Raw genomic sequence first — 24,836 nt, 5'->3', positions numbered from 1 at the left:
TCCTGTAATCTGTTTGTTAATATTTTAAGATTTTTGATCAATATTCATTAGGAAAATTCATTTATAATTTTATTTATTTTGGCTCTCCTTAGTTTGGGTCATAAAAGGAATTTAGGAGGACTCTGTCTATTTTTCCAAATAATTTATATAGTATTAGAATTAATTGTTAAATGTTTGGTAGAATTTACTTTTAAAATTCACTTGGCCCTGGAGGTTTTTCCTTTGGAAGTTCATTGATGGCTTGTTCACTTTCTTATTCTAAAAGGAGGTATTTAAGTATTTTATTTCCTTTTCTGTTCATCTGGGCAATTTATATTTTTGTAACCATCCATTTCTCTCAGGTTATCAGATTTATTAGCATACAATTAGGGAAAATAGTTCCTAATTATTGCTTTAACTTCTTTATTGGTAGTAAATTCAACCTTTAAACATTTTTAATACTGGTAATTTCATTCTATCTTTTATTTTTGTAATTCAAATTAACCAAAGGTATATCTGTATTATTGGGATTTTTCCATAAAATCAGCTCTTAGTTTTATTTGTTAGTATAACAGTTTTCATATTTCCAAGTTTCCCCTAAGTATTGCTTTGGTTTCATCTCATAAATTTTGGTATGTTGTCTCATTGTTGTCATTCTCTTTGATAAAATTATTGATTTGTTTTTGACCCCCTTTATTCTTTGGGATTATGTTATTTAGTTTCTAATTAATTTTAATCTATCTTTCCATGATACTTTATTACTTATAATTTTTATTTCATTATAATCTGAAAAGGATCTATTTATACTTCTGCCTTTCTGCATTTGATTGTAAGATTTTGTGTTTTAAGACATGTTCATTTTTGTGTAGGTGCTATATACTGCTTAAGAAAATGTTATTTTTTTATTTTCCATTCAGTTTTCTCCAGAGGTCTATCATATCTAATCTTTATGAAGTTCTAGTCACCTCCTCAACTTCTTTCTTATTTATTTTGTGGTAAGAGTTTTCTAGTTCTGAAAGTGGGAGATTGAGGTCCCTCTGCTAGTATAGTTCTGTGTCTATTTCTTCCTGTAACTCACTTAACTTCTCTAGGAATTTGGATGCTTTATCATTTGATACATATATATATATATATACATATATATATATATATATGTTTAGTATTGATATTACTTCATTGTCTATGGTACCTTTTAGCAAGATGTAGTTTCCTTCCTTGTGTTGTAATTAGGTTTATTTTTGCTTTGATTTGTCTGAGATCAGGATTACTATCCATGCTTTTTTTTTTTACTTCAGCTGAAGGATAATATATTCTGCTGTAGTCTTTTACCTTTACTCTGTATGTGTCTTTCTGATTCACTCTGCTTCCATTTTATGGTAGAGTTTGTCCCATTCACATTATAAATTATGATTATTAATTGTTTATTTTCTTCTATCCTATATTTCCACCTATGTATAATTTTCTCTCTTTTCTTTCACCCTGTCCCTCCTCAACAGTTGTTGTTATCAGAGAGGTGATGCCATGGCATGCATATGAATTGGAGTCAGGGGATGCTGTGCTAAGTTACCAGCCTCACTTTTTCCTCCAGAGTCATCTGGGTCCAGTGTCCAGATATGAATCAGAAAGACTGGAGATGGCCCTGGGTGCGAGGCAGTCAGGGTTAAGTGACTTGCCCAAGGGCATACAGCTAATAAGAATCAAGTGTCAGTGTTTTGCTTTTGAACACCATCTCTCTCAATTTGCCATCATTTCTTATCAACAGCCCTCTCATTTTGTTCCTTTCCCCTTCTACTTTCTTACATGGTGGTATTGGTGATATAGATTTCTATACTCAATTGAATGTGTACATTATTTTCTCTTTGAGCAAAATCCAATGAGAGTAGGTTCAAACAGTGCTCTCCTTCCTTCTTTCACTCTATTAAAATGGATTTTTCATGCCTCTTCATGTGGCATGCCTCCCCCTTTCCTCTTCTCCCAATACAACCCTTTTTTTACCCCTTAATTTTTTTATATTATCATAACAAAGTTTATTTATAACTCTATGTATACTTCTAACTGCCTTAATGATTCTCAAAAGTTACAATTATCATCTTAGGATATAATCAATTTAAACTTATTGAGCAACATGATTTTTTTCCTTCTTCATTACCTTTTTATGTTTTTCTTGAGCCTTGTTTTTGAGACTGAATTTTCTGTTTAGCTCTGATCTTTTCATCAGGAAAATTTGGAAGTCCATCCGGTTTTGCTGGATAGTTGATTCTTGATAATAATCCAAACTCCTTTGCCTTCTGGAGTATCATATTTCAAACCCCTTTATCCTTTAATGAAGAAGATGCTTAAGTCCTGTGTAATCCTGACTCTGACTCTTTGATATGTGAATTGTTTCTTTCTGGCTATTTATAGTATTTTCTTCTTGATCTGATAGTTCTGAAATTTGTTTATCACATTCCTTGGAGTTTTCATTTGGGATCTCTTTTAGGAGGTGATTGGTAGAGTCTTTCAATGACTATTTTACCTTCTGATTATCTCTTCTGGATCTATTTGCCAGATCAGTTGTTTTTCCCAATGGGATATTTTATTTATTTTTATTTTTTTTTGGTTTATTTATTTTATATTATTAAAATAATCTTGTAAGAGTGAACATAAACCCCCCTTGCCCCCCAAAAGAGAGAGAAACCTCAATAATAGTAAGAGAGAAAGAAAAGTGTACTACAATCTGTGTTCAGATTCCAATGCTCTCTCTCTCTGGGATGAGTTTTCCATTTGGCCTAAACTGGTTTTTAACATATTATTTTCTTAAGTATTTTTTTTGTATTTCTTTCACCAAGTTGCTGACTTAGTTTTCATGATTTATCTGCATCACTCTCATTTCTCCTCCCAATTTTTCCTCTACTTCCCATAATTGCTTTTCAAAAGTCTTTTTTGATCTCAGCTATAGCCTAAGTCCATTTTCTATTTCTCTTGGAGGTTTTGGATACAGAAGCTTTGATTTTGTCATTATCTGAATATGTATTTTGATCCTCCGTGGGACCAAAGTAATTTTCTATGGTCCAATTCTTCTTTTTCTGTTGTTTGCTCATTTCCTCAGCCCATGACTGATTTACCATACTTCCAAGGCTTTTAGGGGGAGGGGTGTTGGGACAATCCACAGGGATTTTAATTCCTCCAAGGTCTTATGAGAGTCTCTAACCCTTCTCTTGCCTGTGCTTTGGTATGTGGATAACCACAGGCCCTCCCCTCTGCCCTGGATCTGTGAGGAGGGTCCCTGCTCAGCTAGGGTGGTGTGGGGGCCTAGACTGTAACCTGGATCTGAGTTTGGGCATACAGCTGAGTCCTGCCCCAGGAGAGCAGAAAGATCTCTGCAGTCTCCCCTGACTGTGGACTGCACTCTGGAGGTGCAGGCTGGCTTCCCCATTCCCACTGCAGGTTCTCACTGCAGGGCTGCTCTGAGACTGGTGCTCTGCTCCATCCTCACTCTGGTATGGCAGAGTTCTCTCACCACCCTTTCAGGCTATCCCTGGTGATCCCTGAGCCAAGACATCTGGAAACTGGCCCCTCTGCCATGGACCTAGGTGCCCCTAGGCACTCAGGCTATACCAGGCTGTTCCTGAAAGGCTGGAGCTGATTTGCTCCAGCTGGTTGCACTATGCTTCAGCTGTGCTGTGGCTCTTTCCAATTACTGGTCCTGGTGAAACAGATCTTTCCTGCAAATCTTGGGAAATTGTATCACCCAGTCTTTCTATGGGTTCTATCCCTTTAAATTTTGGCTAGAGTCATAATTTGATGGCTTTTGGAGTTTTTTGGGGAAATGAGTTTCTGGGAATTCCTGCCTTCACACTGCCATCTTGGCTCCACCCCCCCCCGTGAAATATTTTAAATTTTCTTCTATTTTTTCATTCTTTTAATTTATTTGATTCTTAATGTTTCATTGCCCAATTCTAATTTTTGAAGATTTATTTTCTTCAGTTTTATACCTTCCTTTCCATTTGATCAATTCTACTTTTTAAGGATATCTTTTTATTCAATAGATTTTTCACCCATTTGGCTAAATTCTATTTTTAAAGAATTGTTTTCTTTAGTCAATTTTTGTGCTTGCTTTTTGAAATTGTTTACTTCCTTCAAATAACTCTCATTTTCTCTTTTCTCCCAATGTTTCTTTTACTTCTTTTACTTGATTTAAAAATTTTTTCTGAGCTCTTTCAAGAGAACTATGTGGACTTGAGACCAATTCATATTCTCCTTTGAGGCTATGCATGTAGTCATTTTGACTTTGTTGTCCTCTTCCAAGTTAGTGTTTTGTTTTTCCCTTTTGCCATAGTAGCTATCTATGGCCCTTTTATATTTTTGTTTATTTTTAATCCATTTCATGATTTTTAATGTTAAGCTCTGCTCATGGTGTCCAGGAAGCTTGTCTCATGCTTCCTGCACTGGGGGCCAGGGGCCTGGTCATGGTGTACTTTCTGTGCCAGGCCTCAGGGACCCAGCTTAGTCCTGGCTGCTGTGCTAGGGTTCCAGGCTATAATTTTGCCTTCTGCTGGGCCAGGACTGCAGGGCCCTGGTTATTTATCTGTGATGACTTGTTCAGACACCATCCAGCCAGACTGCTCACCCCTTTTATCCTAAAATCCTTCTAAGTAATCTTTTTTGTTGTTGTTTTTACAAGGCAATGGGGTTAAGTGGCTTGCCCAAGAACACACAACTAAGTAATTATTAAGTATCTGAGGTCGGATTTGAACTCAGTCCTCCTGACTCCAGAGCTGGTGTTCTATCCACTGTGCCACCTAGCTGCCCCTCTTCTAAGTAATCTTAAACCAGACATTTGTTTCACTCTGTCTTTCTGTGGATCCTGTCACTCTCAAATCCATTTAGAGACTTGATATAACATTGTTTTTGAAGGAAACTGGAGAGAGCTCAGGTGGCTTCCTGGCTTTTCTCCTTCTCTAGGCTCTGCTCCTGAACGTGTCTTGGAAGGAAGAGGAGTGATGATGACTGAATGTGCCTGAGAGGCTGTCCTTAAATAGCTGGGGTATCATGAGGCTGTACTAGCATGGCCAGAGCCCAGCAGCCAAAGAACTGAGTAATAAGACCTTGCAGGATTCTTGACAGCTACACCTTTAACTGCCCTGAACAGGGACCTCATCATGAACTTCATCTGGTTTATTCAGTCTTCTCACCTAAGGTAGAGTGGAGCATGAAGGAGAGGAATTGGAGGACACATCTTAGGGAGTGGGATGGATTTGGATGACACCATCTTGAGCAATCAGCCACAGCTGTGTCCAAAGGTTGTGGAAGAACATTTAGCCCTTTGGAGAATCCATTTCTTCTCTGGTTTTTACTGGGAGTGGCAGCACATCCTATATAGAGTTCTTTCAATAATTTTGTTAGGGTGTTCAATCCTGGACCTACTGAGCATTGTGTTCCTAAGTCTGTGACTTTGGTTAACCATTGAAGGATTTGATAATCATTTATTCTTCCTTGATCTTTAGGTACATGTGTAATTCATTCTTAGGCTACATGAAACCTCAATACTCACCTGCTTCATTCTGCCCTTCTGCCATTGTTCTGTTTTTTTTTCCTATTTTTCCTAGATGTCGTATTTAGATGGATCTGCATTCAAAGGAAGCCTTAATATAGTGTCATATTTCTATTCACACAAATATTTCAAACATCCTTAAACTGAAAAGAAGGGGAAAAAATCTTACCCCTTCTGAAATAGAAAGGGAAACAAAATCTTAGCCTTACTACTTTCTAAATGTGATCTGTGATTGTTTCTGTCAGTAGAAGAGTTAAATTCAGGATCATTCCAGGAACATTGGATTAGGTCAAAGGCGAGGTCAAAGGTAAAAGGAAGAGGTCCATTATATTATGTTTGTATGGTTTTGTAGAAATGAAGGTTAGCATGAAGGGAGGGAGAGACCTAAAAAGATGGGAGAAGGTGGAGTGAAGAGAATTAATAAGACAATGAAAGGGAATGAAGTTAGCCTTTCTGTCAAGGAAAGTATAGCAACCTTGCCCACTTTTAGCATTAGCTATCTCCTTCCTTTTCACTATCTTCAAAGTAGTAATTTGAAAATATCTGTGAACATATATCTCTGAGACACAGCTGGCTGATTTTTTGAAGATGCATTAACCTTCCCCATAGACACCACTTCCACATGGGAGCAGATCATTAAAGAGCCATGGTCCTTCTCTTTATTGGTTTTGTTGGTGAAGAGGCATTTAGTGATATGAAAAGGAACACATGAGCTTTTTTCTAGATTGCCTTTAAATTGACTCATGATGACAAGAGTGATTTTAGAACTGGAAATGAAGCAGATTTTTAAGAAGAGATCAAAGATTAAAGTGGACTGAGGACAGTCTTTTAAAAAAGAACATGATGTGACATCTGATTCAACCCATATTGTAACTTCAGGACTGAGAGGAGAAAAATAAGCCAAATAAGATTGTGTGGTCCATAGGAAAATTTTGCCTATAATAGATTGAAATTTCTCAGGAAGTAAATTTCTCATATAATGCAAAGGATTGGATCCTGTTTCAAATTTGGATAAAATATAATGTTCGGATACTATATTTTTGGTGTAGATTTATGGTCATTGGATTCCAAATGACTATTCCAGAACCAAATAGAGTTTGTAATATCAATATGCTGACCAGTTTTTCGATAATTATATTTTTACAACTCCTGACTTATTCATGCCGCTTACAATTGAAGCTGGAGAAAGGTTCAGTGTCAGCTTAATCCTAGAAAAACTTCCTGGCATTTGGAGTTGTCAGGATTTGAATGAGTTTCCTTTGAACATAGTATTTAACTCCTCCCTAGTTTGGGTTTTTTGGGGGGGGAGGGGAGGACAAAGATAAGATAATAAGAATTTTAACTTATACAGCACTATAAAGTTTAGAAAGCACTTTGCATGTATAATTTTATTTGATCCTTAGTCTGAGAGGGAGGTACTATTATTATTATTCCCATTTTGCAGATGAGGAAACTGAGGCAAACAGGTTATATGACTTGCCCAGGGTTCCATAGACAATAAATGTATTAGGCTGGATTTGAACTGAGGTTTTCTGATTCCAAGTTCTGCACTATATCTACTGTACCACCTACCTAAGTCTTTTTTTTTTAGGTTTTTGCAAGGCAAACGGGGTTAAGTAGCTTGCCCAAGGCCACACAGCTAGGTAATTATTAAGTGTCTGAGACTGGATTTGAAACCAGGTACTCCTGACTCCAGGGCCAGTGCTTTATCCAGTGCTTTATCCATTGCGCCACCTAGCCGCCCCTACCTAAGTCTTAATAAACAAACAAGCAAATAAATAAATAAATAAATATCTATTATCAATGTACATGAATATAAAATATGTGCTGCTTAATTATTTCTATCTTTGTACTCATAGCAACTACCATGGTACTTTGCACACAAGTGATACTTAATACATTTTTGCTGAATGGCAATGAATTGAATTTGTCAAATATTTCCCTGCTATTTTTTTTATTAAAGATTTCATTTATTTTGAGTTTTACAATTTTTCCCCTAATCTTACTTCCCTCCCCCCACCCCCCCCCACAGAAGGCAATTTGTCAGTCTTTACATTGTTTCCATGGTATACATTGGTCCAAATTGAGTGTGATGAGAGAGAAATCGCATCCTTAAGGAAGAAACACAAAGTATAAGAGATAGCCAGATCAGACAATAAGATATCAGGTTTTTTTTCCCCAAATTTAAAATAATAGTCCTTGGTCTTTGTTAAAACTCTGCAGTTGTTTCTCTGGATACAGATGGTTTTCTCCATTGCAGAGAGCCCCAAATTGTCCCCAATTGTTGCACTAATGGAAAGAGAGAGTCCATTAAGCTTGATCATTGCCCCCCGGTTGCTGTTAGGGTGTACAGCATTTTTCTGGCTCTGCTCATCTCGCTCAGCATCAATTCATGCAGATCCCTCCAGGCTTCCCTGAATTCCCATCCCTCCTGGTTTCTAATAGACAATAGTGTTCCATGACATACATATACCACAATTTGCTAAGTCATTCCCCAATTCAAGGACATTTACTTAAATTCCAATTCTTTGCCACCACAAACGGGGCTGCTTTGAATATTTTTCTACAAGTGATGTTTTTACCCTTTTTCATCATCTCTTCAGGGTATAGACCCAAGTGTCAAAGAGTATGCACATTTTTCTTGCCCTTTGGACATTGTTCCAAATTTCTCTCCAGAAAGGTTAGATGAGTTCACAGCTCCACCAACAATGTAATAGTGTCCCAGATTTCCCATAACCCTTCCAACTATGATCATTATCCTTTCTGGTCATATTGGCCAGTCTGAGAGGTGTGAAGAGGTACATCAGAGAAGCTTTAATTTGCATTTCTCTATTAAGTAATGATTTAAAGCAATTTTTCATATGACTATGGATTGCTTTATTCTCCTCATCTGTAAATTGCCTTTGCATATCCTTTGACCATTTGTCAATTGGGGAATGGATTTTTTTTAAAAAAAAATATGACTCAGTTCTCTGCATATTTTAGAATGAGTCCTTTGTCAGAAACATTAGTTGTAAAGATTGTTTCCCAGTTTACTGCATTTCTTTTGATCTTCGTTACAGTTGTTTTGTCTTTGCAAAAGCTTTGTAATTTAATGTAATTGAAATCTTCTAGTTTGTTTTTAGTGATGTTCTCCATCTCTTCCTTAGTCATAAACTGCTTCCCTTTCCATAGATCTGACAGGGAAACTAGTCCTAGATCTTCTAATTTGCTTATAGTATTGTTTTTTATGTCTAAATCCTGTATCCATTTGGATCTTATCTTGGTATAGGGCGTGAGGTGCTGGTCTAATCTAAGTTTCTTCCATACTAACTCCCAATTTTCCCCAGCAGTTTTTATCAAAGAGAGTTTTTATCCCAATAGTCCGGACTCTTTGGGTTTATCAAACAGCTGATTACTGTAATCATTTCCTTCTATTGCACCTAGTCTATTTCACTGGTCTACCACTCTATTTCTTAGCCAATACCAGACAATTTTGATGACTGATGCTTTATAATATAATTTTAGATCAGGTATGGCTAAGCCCCCTTCCTTTGTACTTTTTTCATTAAATCCCTGGAAATTCTTGACTTTTTATTTCTCCATATGAATTTACTTAGAACTTTTTTCTAACTCATTAAAGTAATTTTTTGGAATTTTGATTGGTATGGCAATAAACAGGTAGCTTAGTTTTCATAGAATTGTCATTTTTATTATATTAGCTCTACCTATCCATGAGCACTTGATGTTTGCCCAGTTATTTAAATCTGATTTAATTTGTGTGAGAAGTGTTTTATAATTGTTTTCAAAAAGTTTCTGAGTCTGCCTTGGCAAATAGACTCCAAGGTATTTTATATTGTCTGAGGTTACTTTGAATGGGATTTCTCTTTCTAGCTCTTCCTGCTGTATCTTGCTAGTCATATATAGAAAAGCTGAGGATTTATGAGGGTTTATTTTATATCCTCCAACTTTGCTAAAATTGCTAATTGTTTCTAGTAGTTTTTCAGAGGATTTCTTGGGATTCTCTAGGTATACCATCATGTCATCTGCAAAGAGTGAGAGTTTTGTTTCTTCCTTCCCAATTCTAATTCCTTCAATTTCTTTTTCTTCTCTAATTGCTGAAGCTAACTTTTTTTTTAGGTTTTTGCTAGGCAATGGGGTCAAGTGGCTTTCCCAAGGCCACACAGCTAGGTAATTATTAAGTGTCTGAGACCGGATTTGAACCCAGGTACTCCTGACTCCAAGGCCAGTGCTTCATCCACTGTGCCACCTAGCCACCCCTTGAAGCTAACATTTCTAATACAATATTGAATAGTAGTGGTGATAATGGGCATCCTTGTTTCACCCCAATCTTATTGGGAATGCCTCTAGCCTCTCCCCATTGAATATAATGCTTGTTGATGGTTTCAGATGGATATTGCTTATCATTCTAAGGAATAGTCCATTTATTCCTATACTCTCTAGTGTTTTTAGTAGGAATGGGTGCTGTATTTTGTCAAAAGCTTTTTCAGCATCTATTGATATGATCATATAATTTCTGATAGGTTTGTTGTTGATATAATTGATTATAAGAACAGTTTTCCCAATATTGAACCAACCCTGCATTCCTGGGATGAATCCTACTTGGTCAAAATGTATTATCCCAGTGATAACTTGTAATTATTTTGCTAAAATTTTAATTTAAGATTTTTGCATCTATATTCATCAGGGAGATAGGTCTATAATTTTCTTTCTTTGTTTTAACTCTTTCTGGTTTAGGCATCAGCACCATATTGGTTTCATAAAAAGAGTTAGGTAGAGTTCAGTCTTCCCCTATTTTCCCAAAGAGTTTATATAGAATTGGAACCAATTGTTCCTTAAATGTCTGGTAGAATTCACTTGTGAATTCATAAGGCCCTGGGAATTTTTTCTTAGGGAGTTCAATGATGGCCTATTGAATTTCTTTTTCTGAGATAGGGTTGTTTAGGTATTTAATCCCCTCTTCATTTAACCTGGACAACTTATATTTTTTGTAAATATTCATCCATTTCACTTAGATTGTCAAATTTATTGGCATAGATTTGGGCAAAATAACTCTGAATTATTACTTTAATTTTTTTTCTCATTGGTGGTAAGTTCACCTTTTGCATTTATGATACTAGCAATTTGGTTTTCTGCTTTCTTTTTTTTAATCAAATTGACCAGAGGTTTATCAATTTTATTGGGTTTTTTTCATAAAATCAGCTTTTGGTTTTATTTATTAATTCAATAGTTTTTTGTTTTTGATTTTATTAATTTCTCCTTTAATTTTTAAAATTTCTAATTTGGTATTCAATTGGGGATTTTTAATTTGTTCTTTCTCTAATTTTTGTAGTTGCATATTTAGTTCATAAATTTCTTCTTTCTCTAATTTATTCATGTAAGCATTTAAAGATATAATATATCCCCTGACAGTCACTTTGAGTAAATCCCATAGGTTTTGGTATGTTGTTTCATTATTGTCATTATCTAGGATAAAATAATTAATTCTTTCTATAATTTGTTTCATCCACTCATTCTTTAAAATGAGGTTATTCAGTTTCCAATTAGTTCTGGGTCTATATCTCTCTGGCCCAGTATTGCATATGACTTCTATTGCATTGTGATATGAGAAAGATGTATTCACTATTTCTGTCTATCTGCAGTTGATCATTAGGTTTTTCTGCCCTAGTACATGGTCAAGTTTTGAATAAGTTCCATGTACTGCAGAGAAAAACGTATATTCCTTTCTATCCCCATTCAATTTCCTCCATAAGTCTAACATATCTGGGTTTTCTAACAATCTATTTGCCTCCTTAACTTCTTTCTTGTTTATTTTATGATTTGATTTATCTAAATCTGAGAGCAGAAGGTTGAGGTCTCCTATCAGTAGAGTTTTGCTGTCTATGTCTTCCTGTAGTTCTTTCAGCTTCTCCTCTAAGAATCTGGATGCTGTCCCTTTGGGTGCATGTATATTCAATATTGAAATCACTTTATTGTGTATGGTACCTTTTAGGAGGATATAGTTTCCTTCCCTATCTCTTTTAATACTATCTATTTTTTTTAGGGGTTTTTTTTTTTGCAAGGCAAATGGGGTTAAGTCGCTTGCCCAAGGCCACACAGCTAGGTAATTATTAAGTGTCTGAGACCGGATTTGAACCCAGGTACTCCTGACTCCAAGGCCAGTGCTTTATCCACTATGCCACCTAGCCGCCCCTAATACTATCTATTTTTGCAGCTGCTTTGTCTGAGATAAGGATTGCTACCCCTGCTTTTTTTACTTCAGCTGAAGCAAAATATATTTTGCTCCAACCTTTTACCTTTACTCTATATGTATCTCTCTGCTTCAAATTAGTTTCTTGTAAGCAGCATATTTTAGAATTCTGATTTTTAATCCACTCTGCTATTCACTTACATTTTAAGGGAGAGTTCATCCCATTCACATTCAAAGTTATAATTACTAACTCTTTATTGCCCTTCATGCTATCTTCCCTCTGTTTGTATTTTTCCCCTTCCCCCTTATCTGTATTCCCCAGTATTTTCTTTCTGAATACCAGCCCCTTCAGTGTTTGTCCTCCTATATCCATCCCTCCCCTTTCTTTCCCCTTTCCCTTTTTTCCTTTTTCCCTTCCCTTCCTTCTGTTAGTTCCCCTTTTTTCGCCTCCTACCTGAAGATGATGGCAGCCAGCGTGGCAGCCATGCTGGCCGGGGCTGAAGCGGTGCACCGCTACTACAGGCTCGACCTGACCATCCCTAAAGTCCCCCCAAAATGTGGCGAGCTTCAAACCTAGCTGCTGGGGCTGAAAGCCAGACAGGAGCAAGACCGGATGTCTCAGCAGCAGTGATCCCCTGCCGGACACCTGCACTCTTGTCTTTAGGGACAGTCGTCTTGCTTGTCCTGACGCTTCTCCGTGATTGTTAATAAACTTGGTTGTGATTTCTAAATTATATAAATCATAAGATCAATAAATTCTGCTGTGGGGACTTTCACTCCATCTTTGTGTAGACCAGGACAGTCATCTTGCTTGTCCTGACTCCCTTGGGCTTCTCCTTGATCCTTAATAAACTAGGCTGTGATTTCTTAATTACATAAATCATAAATGTGACAAATCCTGCTATAGTGACTTTCACACTATATACTAGGACAGTCATCTTTTTGTCCTGATGCACTGGGCTTCTCCAGGATTGTTAATAAACTCGGCTGTGATTTGTAAATTATATAAATCATAAATGTAATAAATCCTGCTATAGTGACTTTCACTCTATACCGGAAAGTCATCTTTTTGTCCTGATGCACTGGGCTTCTCCATGATTGTGAATAAACTCAGCTGTGATTTATAAATTATATAAATCATAAGATTAACAAATTCTGCTGTAGTGACTTTCACTCCATCTTTGTACATACAGGGACCGTCATCTTGCTTGTCCTATCACTCGCGTTCTCCAGGATCATTAAACTTAGCTGTAATTTGTAAATTACTTAAATCTTTCAAATTCTGTTCACTCTGAATTGTATATAATGGAACAGTCATCTTTTTGTCCTGATGCACTGGGCTTCTCCATGATCTTTAATAAACTTGGCTGTGATTTGTAAATTATATAATCATATCATAAAATTAATAAGCTCAGCTGAAGTGAAAAAAAATTATTAACCTTCCCTGAGTATTTTTGTTTATGTAGGTTATATCTACCAATATTTTACCATAGTAAGAATTAAAATAATTGGTTTCTTGAAAAAATAATTACTTTTAAATTTAATTAAAATTAATTTTAAAATGTTTGTATATTTACTTTAAAACAACAATAATAGGGACAGCTAGGTGGCATAGTAATAGAGTGTTGGCCCTGGAGTCAGGAAAATCTGAGTTCAAATCCAACCTCAGATATTTCATATTTACTTAGTTTTGTGACTTTGGGGCAAGTCACTTAACCCATTACCTTGATAAGACCAAAAAAATAGCAATAACAAACCTATTACATGCTAACATAAATAACATATCTTATGAAAATAACTTTTACAAAATAAAAAAAATTGTGAGAAGAGTGGCATTGTTTTATATAATTTTGCAAATCTCTTAATGTCTGGCTTAGCTGAAGACAGTTATATTCTCAAATATGCTGCTGCATTCAATATTTTGAGATGAAGTAAGCATATGAAAAAAATCTGGCCTTGCAGAGATGTACAGTTCAAAAAGGGAGAATTTTAATTGCAAATAATGACTTCAAATTATTATGAAAATAGTTTTGACTTTGTCAACTTTCTGGAAGGACCGCCATGATTCTTCAGACCATGCTTTGAAAATTTTTATTTAAGAATAATGTCCTAAATTTCAAAAAAGAAAAAAAACTAGATATCTATAACTAGGTATCTGCACCGCTTAACTGTTTTAATCACAACTTAATCTGATTCTGATCTAAGTTCCTAGCTTAATTAAAATGTCATTTTAGAACAATGGAAAAAGCACTAGATCTGGAGTCAGAAAGCCTGAGTTCAAATCCCACTTCAGATACTACTATTTCCCACCTATAAGCCCACCTAGACCTCACTTTGTCATCTTTAAAGTAAAAGACTGCATGACCTTTCTGGCCCCTTCTAGTTCTAAATTTATAAGCCTCTGAATTTGAGATACCACTTGTCCAGTTTTAAATGTTTATTAAACATTTGGCACAGTGTTTAGAGCACTGGGCTGGGAGTCAGAAAGACCCAAGTTCAAAATTGCCCATTTGCCAGCTGAATGACTCTGGGCAAGTCACTGAAACTGTTTGTCTCAATTTCCTCCATCATAGAATCAGAATAATCATTCACCATTTATTAAGTGATAATTAGGAGAATAATAGCACCTATCTCCCAGAGTTGTGAAGATTAAATGAGATAATATTAGTGAAGTACTTATCACCATACTTACTACAGAGTAGGCTCCATATAAAATGCTAGTCAGTAGTAGTAGTAGTAGTAGTAGTAGTAGTAGTAGTAGTAGTAGTAGTAGCAGCAGCAGCAGCAGCAACAGTAGTATGTAGTGGCAATAGCAGCAGCAGTAGTAGTAGTAATAAGTAATAACAGCAGCAACAGCACTGGTAGTAGCAGTAATAATAATAATAATACTAAGTAATAGCAGCAACAGCAACAGTAGTAGTAGTAGTAGTAGTGGTGGTGGTGGTGATAGTAGTAATAATAAATAATAGTAGCAGCAGCAGCAGTTGTAGTAGTAATAGTAGCAATAATAAATAATAGTAGTAGTTGTAATAGTAGTAATACTCAATAATAGCAACAGCAGCAGCACTAGAGTAGTAGTAGTAGTAATATCATCACTTTCTCTCATCCTATCATCATCAGTTAACAGGCATTTTATTAAGCCCAATAATGTTCCATGCACTGTGTTTGACACTTGGGATAAAAGAATGGCAAAAGACAGCTCCTGCTCTCAGTGAGCTCACAGTCTAATGGAGAATCAGTATGCAAACAACTATATGCAAAAATAAAGAAAGGATAAATTAGAGATAATTTAGATAGGGAAGGTAGACAGAAGTGGTAATGTGGCTTCAAAAGGTTTCTCATAGAACGTTAGATTTTAACTGGGACTTGAAGGATGCCAAGGAGGTCAGGATACTGAGATGGTGACAGAGGGAGTTCCAGGAATGGAGGACTCCAGAGGCAAAAATGCCTGGTATCAGGAGTACCTTGGTCAAGGAAGAGCAAGAAGGCCAGGTGTAAGAAGATTAGGCTAATTTATGAAGGGTTTTCTGTGCCCTAAAGAGAAAATTATATTTAATCCAGGAGATGATAGGGAGACCCAGGGGGTTATTTAATTAGGAGGATAACATGGTCAGACAGACCTACATTGCTTGGAAGATCAATGAGATGGCTGGGTTAGGTGCAGGATGGGCTGAAGGGGGAGAGATGAGGCAGGGAGATCAACCAGCAGACTTTTGCAGTAGTCCAGATGGGAGGTGATAAGGACCTACACTAGGGTGATGGCAGTGACAAGAGGAAAGAAGGAAACATATTTGAGAGACTTTATGAGGATAGAAAAGATGGGACTTGACAACTTATTGGATATGGGTGAGAAAATGAGTCAAGAATGATAACTAGTTTGGAAGCCTGGGTCACAGGGTGGATCTGAACAGCAATAGGAAAGTTAGAAGAGGAGCAAGATTAAGGGGAAAGATAATAAGATCAGTTTTACATATTGTGTTTAAGTTTTCTATAGGATATCTTTAACATCTTACCCTGGCAATTCAAAGAGTGATCATATCAGTTTAGGAATACAAAAGGAGAGTATTCAAGAATCACTGCTAGTTTATATCAGCATCATGATAACAATGGGGCAAAGATGACATAGGAAAACTTGAAACCAAGAAGCATAGTTTGATTTTGATTTTCTTGGTAATATGTTTTTAATGTGAAATCAATTCTTTTTTTGTTTTGTGTTTTATTTTTTTAGAATCTAGTAACTTAAATTCAAGACAGAATGATCCTGGGACCAGTGAAAACTTTTGGCTTAACTACTCCATGACCAGCCAACCACAGACCATGGAAGATAATGGACTTAGGAAATCTCTGGATCATTTCTATGAAGTATATGGTCAGGCACTACCCCCTCCAAGGGATGCACTTTCAGTGGAAGCATCTCATCGCCTTTCTCAGAAAGTCACAGAACTGACCCGCAAAGAGAGTCAAAAGTATGCACTCCGAAGTTTCCAGATGGCCCAGGTGATTTTAAACCGAGATGGATATTCAGTTATTCAAAATCATTCTAAAGAAGTTCATTTCTATCCAGAGGAAGGAGGAAATGCATCTCTAGATAAAGAAAAGCCAACCCCAGGACTTTCAAAAGATGTAATTAGTTTTCTCTTAAAAAAGAATGAAATGAAACAAACATAATTCATCTAATGAAAAGATGAAGTGAATATATAATTTGTTGTTGATAGCTGATAATTCAAGTGCCCTTACATAAGATATGAAAATAGACAGGAAGTGGTATTTATATGGAAAAAATTTGTGCATGTTCAAGTATGATATATCATCTAATGAAATAAAGCTGAAGTCATATGATAAAAAATGTGATGATATTTATCCTTCATTTTTTTTGTTTTTGTTTTTGCAAGGCAAATGGAGTTAAGTGTCTTGCCCAAGGCCACACAGCTAGGTAATTATTAAGTGTCTGAGGCCACATTTGAACTCAGGTACTCCTGACTCCAGGACTGGTGCTCTATCCACTGTGCTACCTAGCCACCATTTGTCCATCATTCTTGAAAGAAGACCATGACATTAGGGAAGTGATGCCATAACAAGTACATGGATTTGAGTGAGGGGTTGTTGTGCTAAATCATCAACGTCATTTTTTCTTCCCGAGACATCTAAGTCCAGTGACCAGATGTGAATCAGGATGCCCCAGTAGTAAGTGTCAAGTTCTGAGGCTGGATTTGAACTCAGTTCCTCCTGACTTCAAGGCCAGTGCTCTGTCTACTACAATAAAGAACCAGAGTAAAACTCTAGCATATTTCAGTTATGTGTACTTCTTTCAGGAGTCTAAGGTAGAAAGAACATGTGAAATTTTATAGTTTAACAATTAAAATTTTATTTTCTTCGCTGTCATATTGCAAATGGAAAGGGAGAGAACAAAGTAAATTTCAACTGTCATCAAATAAATGTATATGCTAACTTATGATGTAATAGGCCCCAGTTTGATCAGTCTGCCAATTTCTAGTTAAAAGGGAAGGGAACCCTATTAGCTACTGAACTGGTAGCATTTTGTTTTTATTTCTTTATTGCCAAATGCTAAATCACAGACCAGAGGCCTCTGTCATTTTTTGAACAATTAGAGAATTATCCAACAATCTCCTTGGGTCTTCCAAGGCTAGCTAGTTTATCTTCTCTCAAGCTGCCATAAGGTCTGTCTACAAATGACTGCCCAGTGGGATGTTCCTGTAACCTTTTCAGAGACCAGGTGCTCCTTGTCCACAGTGCCCCTTTCCAGCAGAGTTGGGGAGTACATCTCCTTGGTGCCTTTTCAAACAGATGATCCTAGTTTGTGCTTGGCAAGTACTTCAGAGTGTGTTTGTCATGGGCTTTAAAAAAAATGAAACATTATTTCAAGTAAACCTTGGTGTGTTTACAGAACACTCCATACAGGTATTTGGAAACATTTTTTAAAATTAATACTGAACTTTATACTCCTCAGACGAAATTATGCTGACAGAAAGTATTACATCTCTTATCATGAGCAGAGGTTTTGATAGTCCTATGTAGTTAGGAAGCAAGAATATGAATTTTAGAAGATCTAGGTCAAAATTAGTTGGCCCAGTACCAATTTTACTAATCCAAGAGCTCTGCAAAAGGCTCATTATGTAAGTATTCAAGCTTAATAGAAGTGTAGTTTTTAAAAGAAGACAATGCTAAAAGGATCAAAAACCTATCTGCTTTGAATGGAATTTCAAGACTTTTTCCCAGCCCTTGACCCAGAAAGAATTCCCACCACAACTTATCTATATAAGAGGCCATCCAGCCTTTGCTTGAAGACCTCCATTAAAAGACTCACTAAGACAACTTCTTCACCTTGGGGATAGCTCTATTTGTTAGAAAGTTTATTCCTGCCATCAATCTGTTTCCCTTTTTGCAATTGAAACGTTTATCCTTTGATGACAGTTCTTACCTCTGGGGAGATAAAACAACACAAATTTAATTCTTTTACTATTTGGCAGCTCTTCCCAAATTTGAGACCAACTATTATATCTGCCCAAGTCTTCTTTTCTCCAAACAAAACACCACCAGTTCCTTTAGCTAATTTTCATATTAGAGAAACTTGAGCCTCTTTACTATCTTCTCAACATTGTTCAGCTTATCAAAGACCATTTCCTAAGCAGTGGCACCCAGAAGTGATTATGACATTCCAAATATGGTCTGACCAGAGCAGAGTACAGCAGAACTAGACCCTTAATTCTGGGAATAATGTTCATTCTTAATGCAACCAAAGATCATATTCCTTTCTTTATTGACTACCATATAATGGCTAGCATTTACATGGTTTGTAAAACACTTAACACATATTTTGGTTTGATTCTCCCAGAAATCCTAAAATGGTGCTATATTTATAGGAGGGAAAATTGATACTAAGAAAAGCCAACTGACTTCTCAGTCTCACATAGCTAGTTCGAGTCTGAGGCAGGATTCACACTCAGATCTTTCTGACCCCAGATATAGCACCTAGTTCCTATTGGTTCATGTTGAGTTTATTATAATCCACCCAAAACCCCAAGACATTTTTAGATAAATTTTGGTGAAAGACGTTATCAGGTTATGAATAGAGAGAGATGGATTTGAAGTCAGGAAGACCCAGGTTCAAATACTGCCTTCTACCCCTTAATAACTATGTAACCCTTGACAAATTAGCTATATGAACCTCAATTTCAACATCTGTAAATTCTGGATTTCTCAGTAGTTAAATGGTGAAATAGATAAAGCACTAGACCTAAAGTTAGAAAGATTTAGCCACCTGACTTTAAACCTGGCCTCAGATATTTATTAGCTCTGTGACCCTGAGCAGCGCACGTAACTGTTTGCCTCAGTTTCCTTATCTCTAAAATGAGCTAGAGAAGGAAATGCAAATTGCTCCAGTATCTGCCAAGAAAACTCCAAATGGAGTCATGAAGTATTGGACACAACTGAAACAGTTGAACAACAAAAATGTTAAATAACAATATCTGTAGTGCCTATTTTGTAGAATTGCAAATATCAAATTTATGTATTTAAAAAATTTTGCATCTTTAACATACTATGTAAATGTCAATATTATCATTGTTAGTCAGGTCACCTCTAACTTGTTTATGTGACATTGTACCCCAAAATAAGATTTCATTCTTCTTTTTCAGTTGTGTCCTATTTCATCGCCACTGTTCTAGTGCCCACCAAGATAATTTTGAATCCTGACTCATCTCATGTGTCAGTTCTCCCTTCCCATTGAGGTTATCTACACATCTGATAAACATGGTCTATGTGATTTTCCAAGTCATTGACAAAATTATTAAAATATAGATCCATGGGATAATCCAATCAAAACTTCCCTCCAAGTTAATATCAGACCATTAATGCCTATAATTTGTGGCTAACCATTCAGTATGCTTAACTATATCATTTTCTACATTCCTACATAATTACTACAAGAATAAAATAAAATTTTATCTATTTAAAAATAGGTCAACTATGTGTTTATAAATGTATATAATGAAATGTATGCATATCTGTATAAGTTCATCTGTGGGCATGAACAAAAAGAAAAATTCATAAGAGATGATTTGCAGGTAAAAATTTCAAAATTTGACAACTAACTTAATATATGAGTTCAGAGAAAAGGAGGAATCTAGAATGTCATCAACTATGTGAGCCCAATGGACTCAAATGATGGTGGTGCCCTGGACAAAAATATAGAATTTTGGAAGGGAGCTGGGTTTTGAGGGAAAGATAATGTGTTTTGTTTTGGAAAAGGTGTTGATTTGGAAATGCCTACAGGTTTTGGACAGTATCCAGTAAAGTTGATGTGATGCTGGAATTCAGTTAAAAAAAGGACTGAATAGGACTGAATAGACTGATGTAGGAATTGTCTTTGATAGAAATGATAATTAGATCCATAGAGCTGATGAGAACAAGATCACTAAGCATGATAGTATATCGTGAAAAGAGAAGACCCAGGTCAGAGTCTTAAATTACAACCACAATTAAGGTTGATAAGTCTTGAGAAACTGTAGTAAAATTGAACAAGTGGAAGGACAAGCAAGATTAGTGTCACCAAAAGAGAGAAGAGACTATCCAGGAGGAGAGTATGGTAGAGAATGTGGTGAATGGTGGTGCTTCAGAGAAGTCAAGGAGATTTAACTGAAAAAAAGGCCATCAGATTCAGCAGTGTAGAAAGTAATTTTAGTTCAATGATGATTCCCAAGCCATATTACGAGGGGTGAGAAGTAAGAGGAGTGATTGCAGAAAGAATATATATAGACTTCTCTAGACTTTTGTCTGTGAAAGCTCAGAGAGATATGAGACTATAGCTTAAAGGAATGGGAAGCTCTAATGAGAAATTTTTAAGAAGTGATGTATTGGGGCGGCTAGGTGGTGCAGTGGATAGAGCACTGGCCCTGGGGTCAGGAGTACCTGAGTTCAAATTCAGCCTCAGACACTTAATTGCCTAGTTGTGTGGCCTTGGGCAAGTCACTTAACCCCATTGCCTTGCAAAAACCTAAAAACAAAACAAAACAAAAAAGAAGTGGTGTATTTAGGTGTGTTCAGAGTAGCAGAGAAGGAACATAAAGATTGGGAGATATTGAAGATTAGGGAGGAAACAAGAGATGATTATAGGAAAAATCTGGTGAAGGATATGGGATGTAATGAGATCCAAGTGAGTGGGATAAGGCCTGAGATTTCTTCAGTACAATATTATAGATTAGAAATAGTTGAACTGTGTGTTATGTCTTCTGCCCCTCCTCCCTTGACAGACAACTTCTGGGGTATCATGACAGAAATGTAAAGAGTCAACTGACCCTGTTTTATCTGTTGAAGTTTGGATGTCCATACATTCCTTGGGGCTGGAAGGGTAATCCTGTCTGTGAATTAAATGCTTTTTTCTTTAGATTAGTTTAGGCATTAAGATTGTGAAGACCACATTCCTCAAAAATGAGGATGAGTCAGTGGGGGGGGGATCCCATATGACCCTTAGGGTCTTTTGTCCCTTTGCCTCATTCTCCCTCTTTAAGGCTGAGTGGGGTCTGCTTCCCAAGAATCCAATAAAGTTTTTTTCTCTTCATACCTTGAGAAATCGCTGAAATTTATTTAAGTGGTTACATTCTTCCCACACAAAAGGTAATGTAAAGGAGTTTGTCCTTTAATGGAAAAGATTACCTTTTTATTCAGGACCAAAATAAGAGAAAAAAATGGGGATGTGGAATGTATATAAAAGGAGAGAATGCTACCAGCCAATGGAATTGATTTTCTCATCAAAATACCTTCAGCTAAGAAGTTTGCTGAAGTGAGGGTTTGGGAGACTTGAAGAGAGAAGAGAAAGAATACCCTCTATGGAGTGGTGTAGAGAATCCAATAGAGAGGAACTAAAGGTTGACCTTGCCCAAAAGATTTGTCAAGGCTCAGATCGGAAGAGAGAATAAAAATTTGTAGTCTTCTCAGCATGATTGCATATCTTCCTCCAGCTCTATTGGGCAGCACCTTCAGTAAAGAAATCAGATGGTTGGAAACTCCCACAGGCAGTAGGAAACTTGAGAATTTGAACTGTATTCAAGAGTAGTTCCTGTCTAATTTTAATGTGTTGCTCTTTCCTTACAAAAAAAGATCTATAAATGTGTGCTTTTCTAAGAAACTATATAGCCCTGGGGGATCTTTAATTATGGCTTAATGGCCATTTTTCTGCTTAAATTGGACAACACTGCTCTAGGATGAAGTTCAAACTCCATGATTTCAACTCATCTAGAATAATAAGGGGCTTTACTATTTTCCTACTTGTCTTAATTGTGAAAACTCTCTGTTAGTCATTTTTTGTGCTGTCCTTTCCAAAGGTATTTTTTTTGGTGGTGAGGGGAAAGGATAGAAGATACAAAAGCAAAATGAGATTTAAATTTCTCTTGGTCATCCATTGTCATCTCCCATCCACCCTTTGCTGCAGGGTAATTCTCTTTGTGCCTCTTCTTTTCCTCAGTATAATCTTAAAAAATATTTTGTGGCCTTTAGCTTTCCTTACCAAATTCATTTAATTCTTAACTTTAGCCCTGACCCTATTCTTACTGGGCTAATGTCTAATGTGATGATTTTGTATTCACCCTCTCTTAATTGTCCAGCTTTCATCTTTTGGACATGTGCTTATAAAACATAATTTCGTTGATTTTCCTTTATATCCACAGATCCTTTACTCCTCATTGAAATTGTTCCTAATTGACTCTTCAAACCCAATAGATTATTGTGTTCATTTTATATGTGATAAAATCAAGACTAAGAGAAGCCAACTAATTTGCCCTAAATCACACAACCAGTAAATGTGTAAGGCAGTATTTGAACTCAAATCTAGAAAATTTTGTACTCTTCCTGGGTTGACATGCCTAAAAGACGCTAGGTGGCTTCTTATTTCTTTATAATCTGCCCTCCCCAAACTTGAATGTCATAGTATTCTATCAATTAGCATTTATTAATTACCTACTATGTTCCAGGTTACTATGCTAATTTACCTCTCCTCTATTACCAAAAAAAAAGTGGGATGGGTAATCACTTTCTCCTAAGAATCCCCTGATTTAAAGCCTAGAAGCCATTTCCTCCAGGTTGATGAAAGTTAGATCCAGTTTAGAACTTCTCCTTGTTGGTTCTTTGACCTTTTGAAGGAGGAAATAATCGCTGATGCAAATCAAGAAATTATCAGTGGTCCTACTTTTGGTAGAGGGAATAGCAAATATTAGTTAGTTGAACTCTGCCTCTGTAAGCAGAGAAAACTACCTAATTAATGTTATTTGGATGGGATAGAGGGTTGATTTAAAAACAGAGCGTTATAAATTAAAAACTCTGAATTCTGGGAAGCTCCATAGGCAAGAACTTCCCAAGTCATTTCCAATCAACTCACCAAACATTCTTTTTCATTGCTGACTGTGTACAAAGCATTGTGCTTTTGTGTTGGAGTTTACATGGGTTCTGTGATAAAACTGCCTTCAAGGATCTTATATACTCTTCTGAAGGCAGAGAGATGTTCTGTGTACACAGATAAGTCCAAAAGAATATCAAGAAGGAAAGAGCACAGACAACACTATTTGAAATAGATCTAAATGAGAGAAATGAATATTTTATATGCAAAAGAAAAGGATCCCTGAGATAGCTTTCTCCTGGCAGGAGTGACTATACACCTTTTTCTTATTTCTGCTATTAAAATGTTAGACCAGCAAAATGATAGAGAAACTAATAGAGGTTTTCATAAAATCTCAGATTAAAATTATTTAAAGTCATTTTAGTTTTATGTATTGTACAATAATATGAGGAGTATGAGGACAGTTAGGCAGCACAATGGATAGAATTCTGGGCCTGGAGTCAGGAGACTCATTTTTATGAGTTCAGATCCAGCCTCAGATACTTAATAGCTGCAAATCCTGTTTGCCTCTGTTTTCTTATCTGTAAAATGAGCTAGAAAAGGAAATTGCAAACCCTTTCTGTATCTTTGCTAAGAAAACCTCAAATGGGCTCATGAAGGATCAGGCATGACTGAAACAATGAAGAGCAACTTCTCTGAAATTTATTTTCCTATTTGTAACGAACAATGTAATGAACAAAAACTAAATTGCAGGCTTTTAGAATATGATTTTCCTAGATACTTGATAAGTATACAAAATCTCTCAACCTATCTAATAAGCAGTAGCCTTCTGCTCATTTGTGAGATTTCAATATCAGCAATGTTGTCCCCATTATTAATCATGAAGCTGTGAGTGCCTGGCACCTGGGAAAATATCTTAATGTCATTAAACCCTGTCCAGATAATTTGGAAATCTAAAAGCCAAAATCACCTCAGGTTGAAGAGCTAGTGGAGTGTGTTTACTTGTGTCTGAGCACTAATGATAAGTCAATCAGAGAGAGAGATCTGGCTCCCTGCAATATTTCTCTTTAATTTGAACTTTAGTGAGGACAGATTAACATTACCCATTTATCCAGAAAGAGTTTAATAACAACAAAGGGGAAGATCTTGTTCTCTGGCTTTGGGCACTGTTGCCTGGTTCAGATTTGCAGATAGATTTACCAAAATCTCTTTAGCCTACAGAGGATATTTATTACCAGCCTGTATTTATCAATGTCCCAGAGAAAATGTCTTTGACTATAAGAAGGTATGTTCTGACACAAGGAGGAAATTAGGGATTGTCTACTCTCACACTTTTAGTTATAGAAGAAACAAAGTCATTTAGACATGAAGTGATAGGTCAAATATCCTACACATAATCAGTAGCAGAGGCAGGATTCAAATCTAGATCTTCTGATCCCAAGTTGAGTTGGCTTTTCTAATATGCCATGTTGCTTCAAATGTTGTTGTCCAACTCTTCATGATCCCATTTGGGGATTTCATTCTCTAGCCCATTACAGTTGAGGAAACTAAGGCAAACAAGATTAATTGATTTGCCCAGGGTCACAAATTTGAACTTACAAAGTAGAGTCTTTCTGACTTCAGACTTGGTACTCTATCCACTGTGCCCCTAGCTACCCTGAACCAAGTTTGAATCCTACCTAAGACACTTAAAAGCTGTGTGACACAGCAAAAGTCACTTATCCTTGGTCAACCTCAGTTTCCTCATCTGTAAAATGGATATGACAACTTCTACTTCAAAAGGATCA

General features: G+C 36.3%; 1 protein-coding gene across 2 annotated transcripts in view; it reads left to right on the top strand.

The window, feature by feature from the left end:
• The window catches only part of SHLD1 (shieldin complex subunit 1), a 259,466-nt gene extending 236,082 nt beyond the window's left edge, over window positions 1–23,384 (top strand). For both annotated transcript variants that reach the window (XM_074209505.1, XM_074209504.1), the window contains exon 3: window positions 15,931–23,384. In XM_074209505.1, the coding sequence (XP_074065606.1) occupies window positions 15,931–16,370 (440 nt within the window). In that variant the 3' untranslated portion in view covers window positions 16,371–23,384. The remainder of the gene's footprint in view (window positions 1–15,930) is intronic.
• Window positions 23,385–24,836: the final 1,452 nt, after the last annotated feature.

Source organism: Macrotis lagotis, chromosome 1, assembly GCF_037893015.1.
Source record: "Macrotis lagotis isolate mMagLag1 chromosome 1, bilby.v1.9.chrom.fasta, whole genome shotgun sequence".
NCBI lineage: Eukaryota > Metazoa > Chordata > Mammalia > Peramelemorphia > Peramelidae > Macrotis > Macrotis lagotis.
Note: the sequence above shows the minus strand (reverse complement) of the source record. Positions and strands in the feature narration are given on the sequence as shown.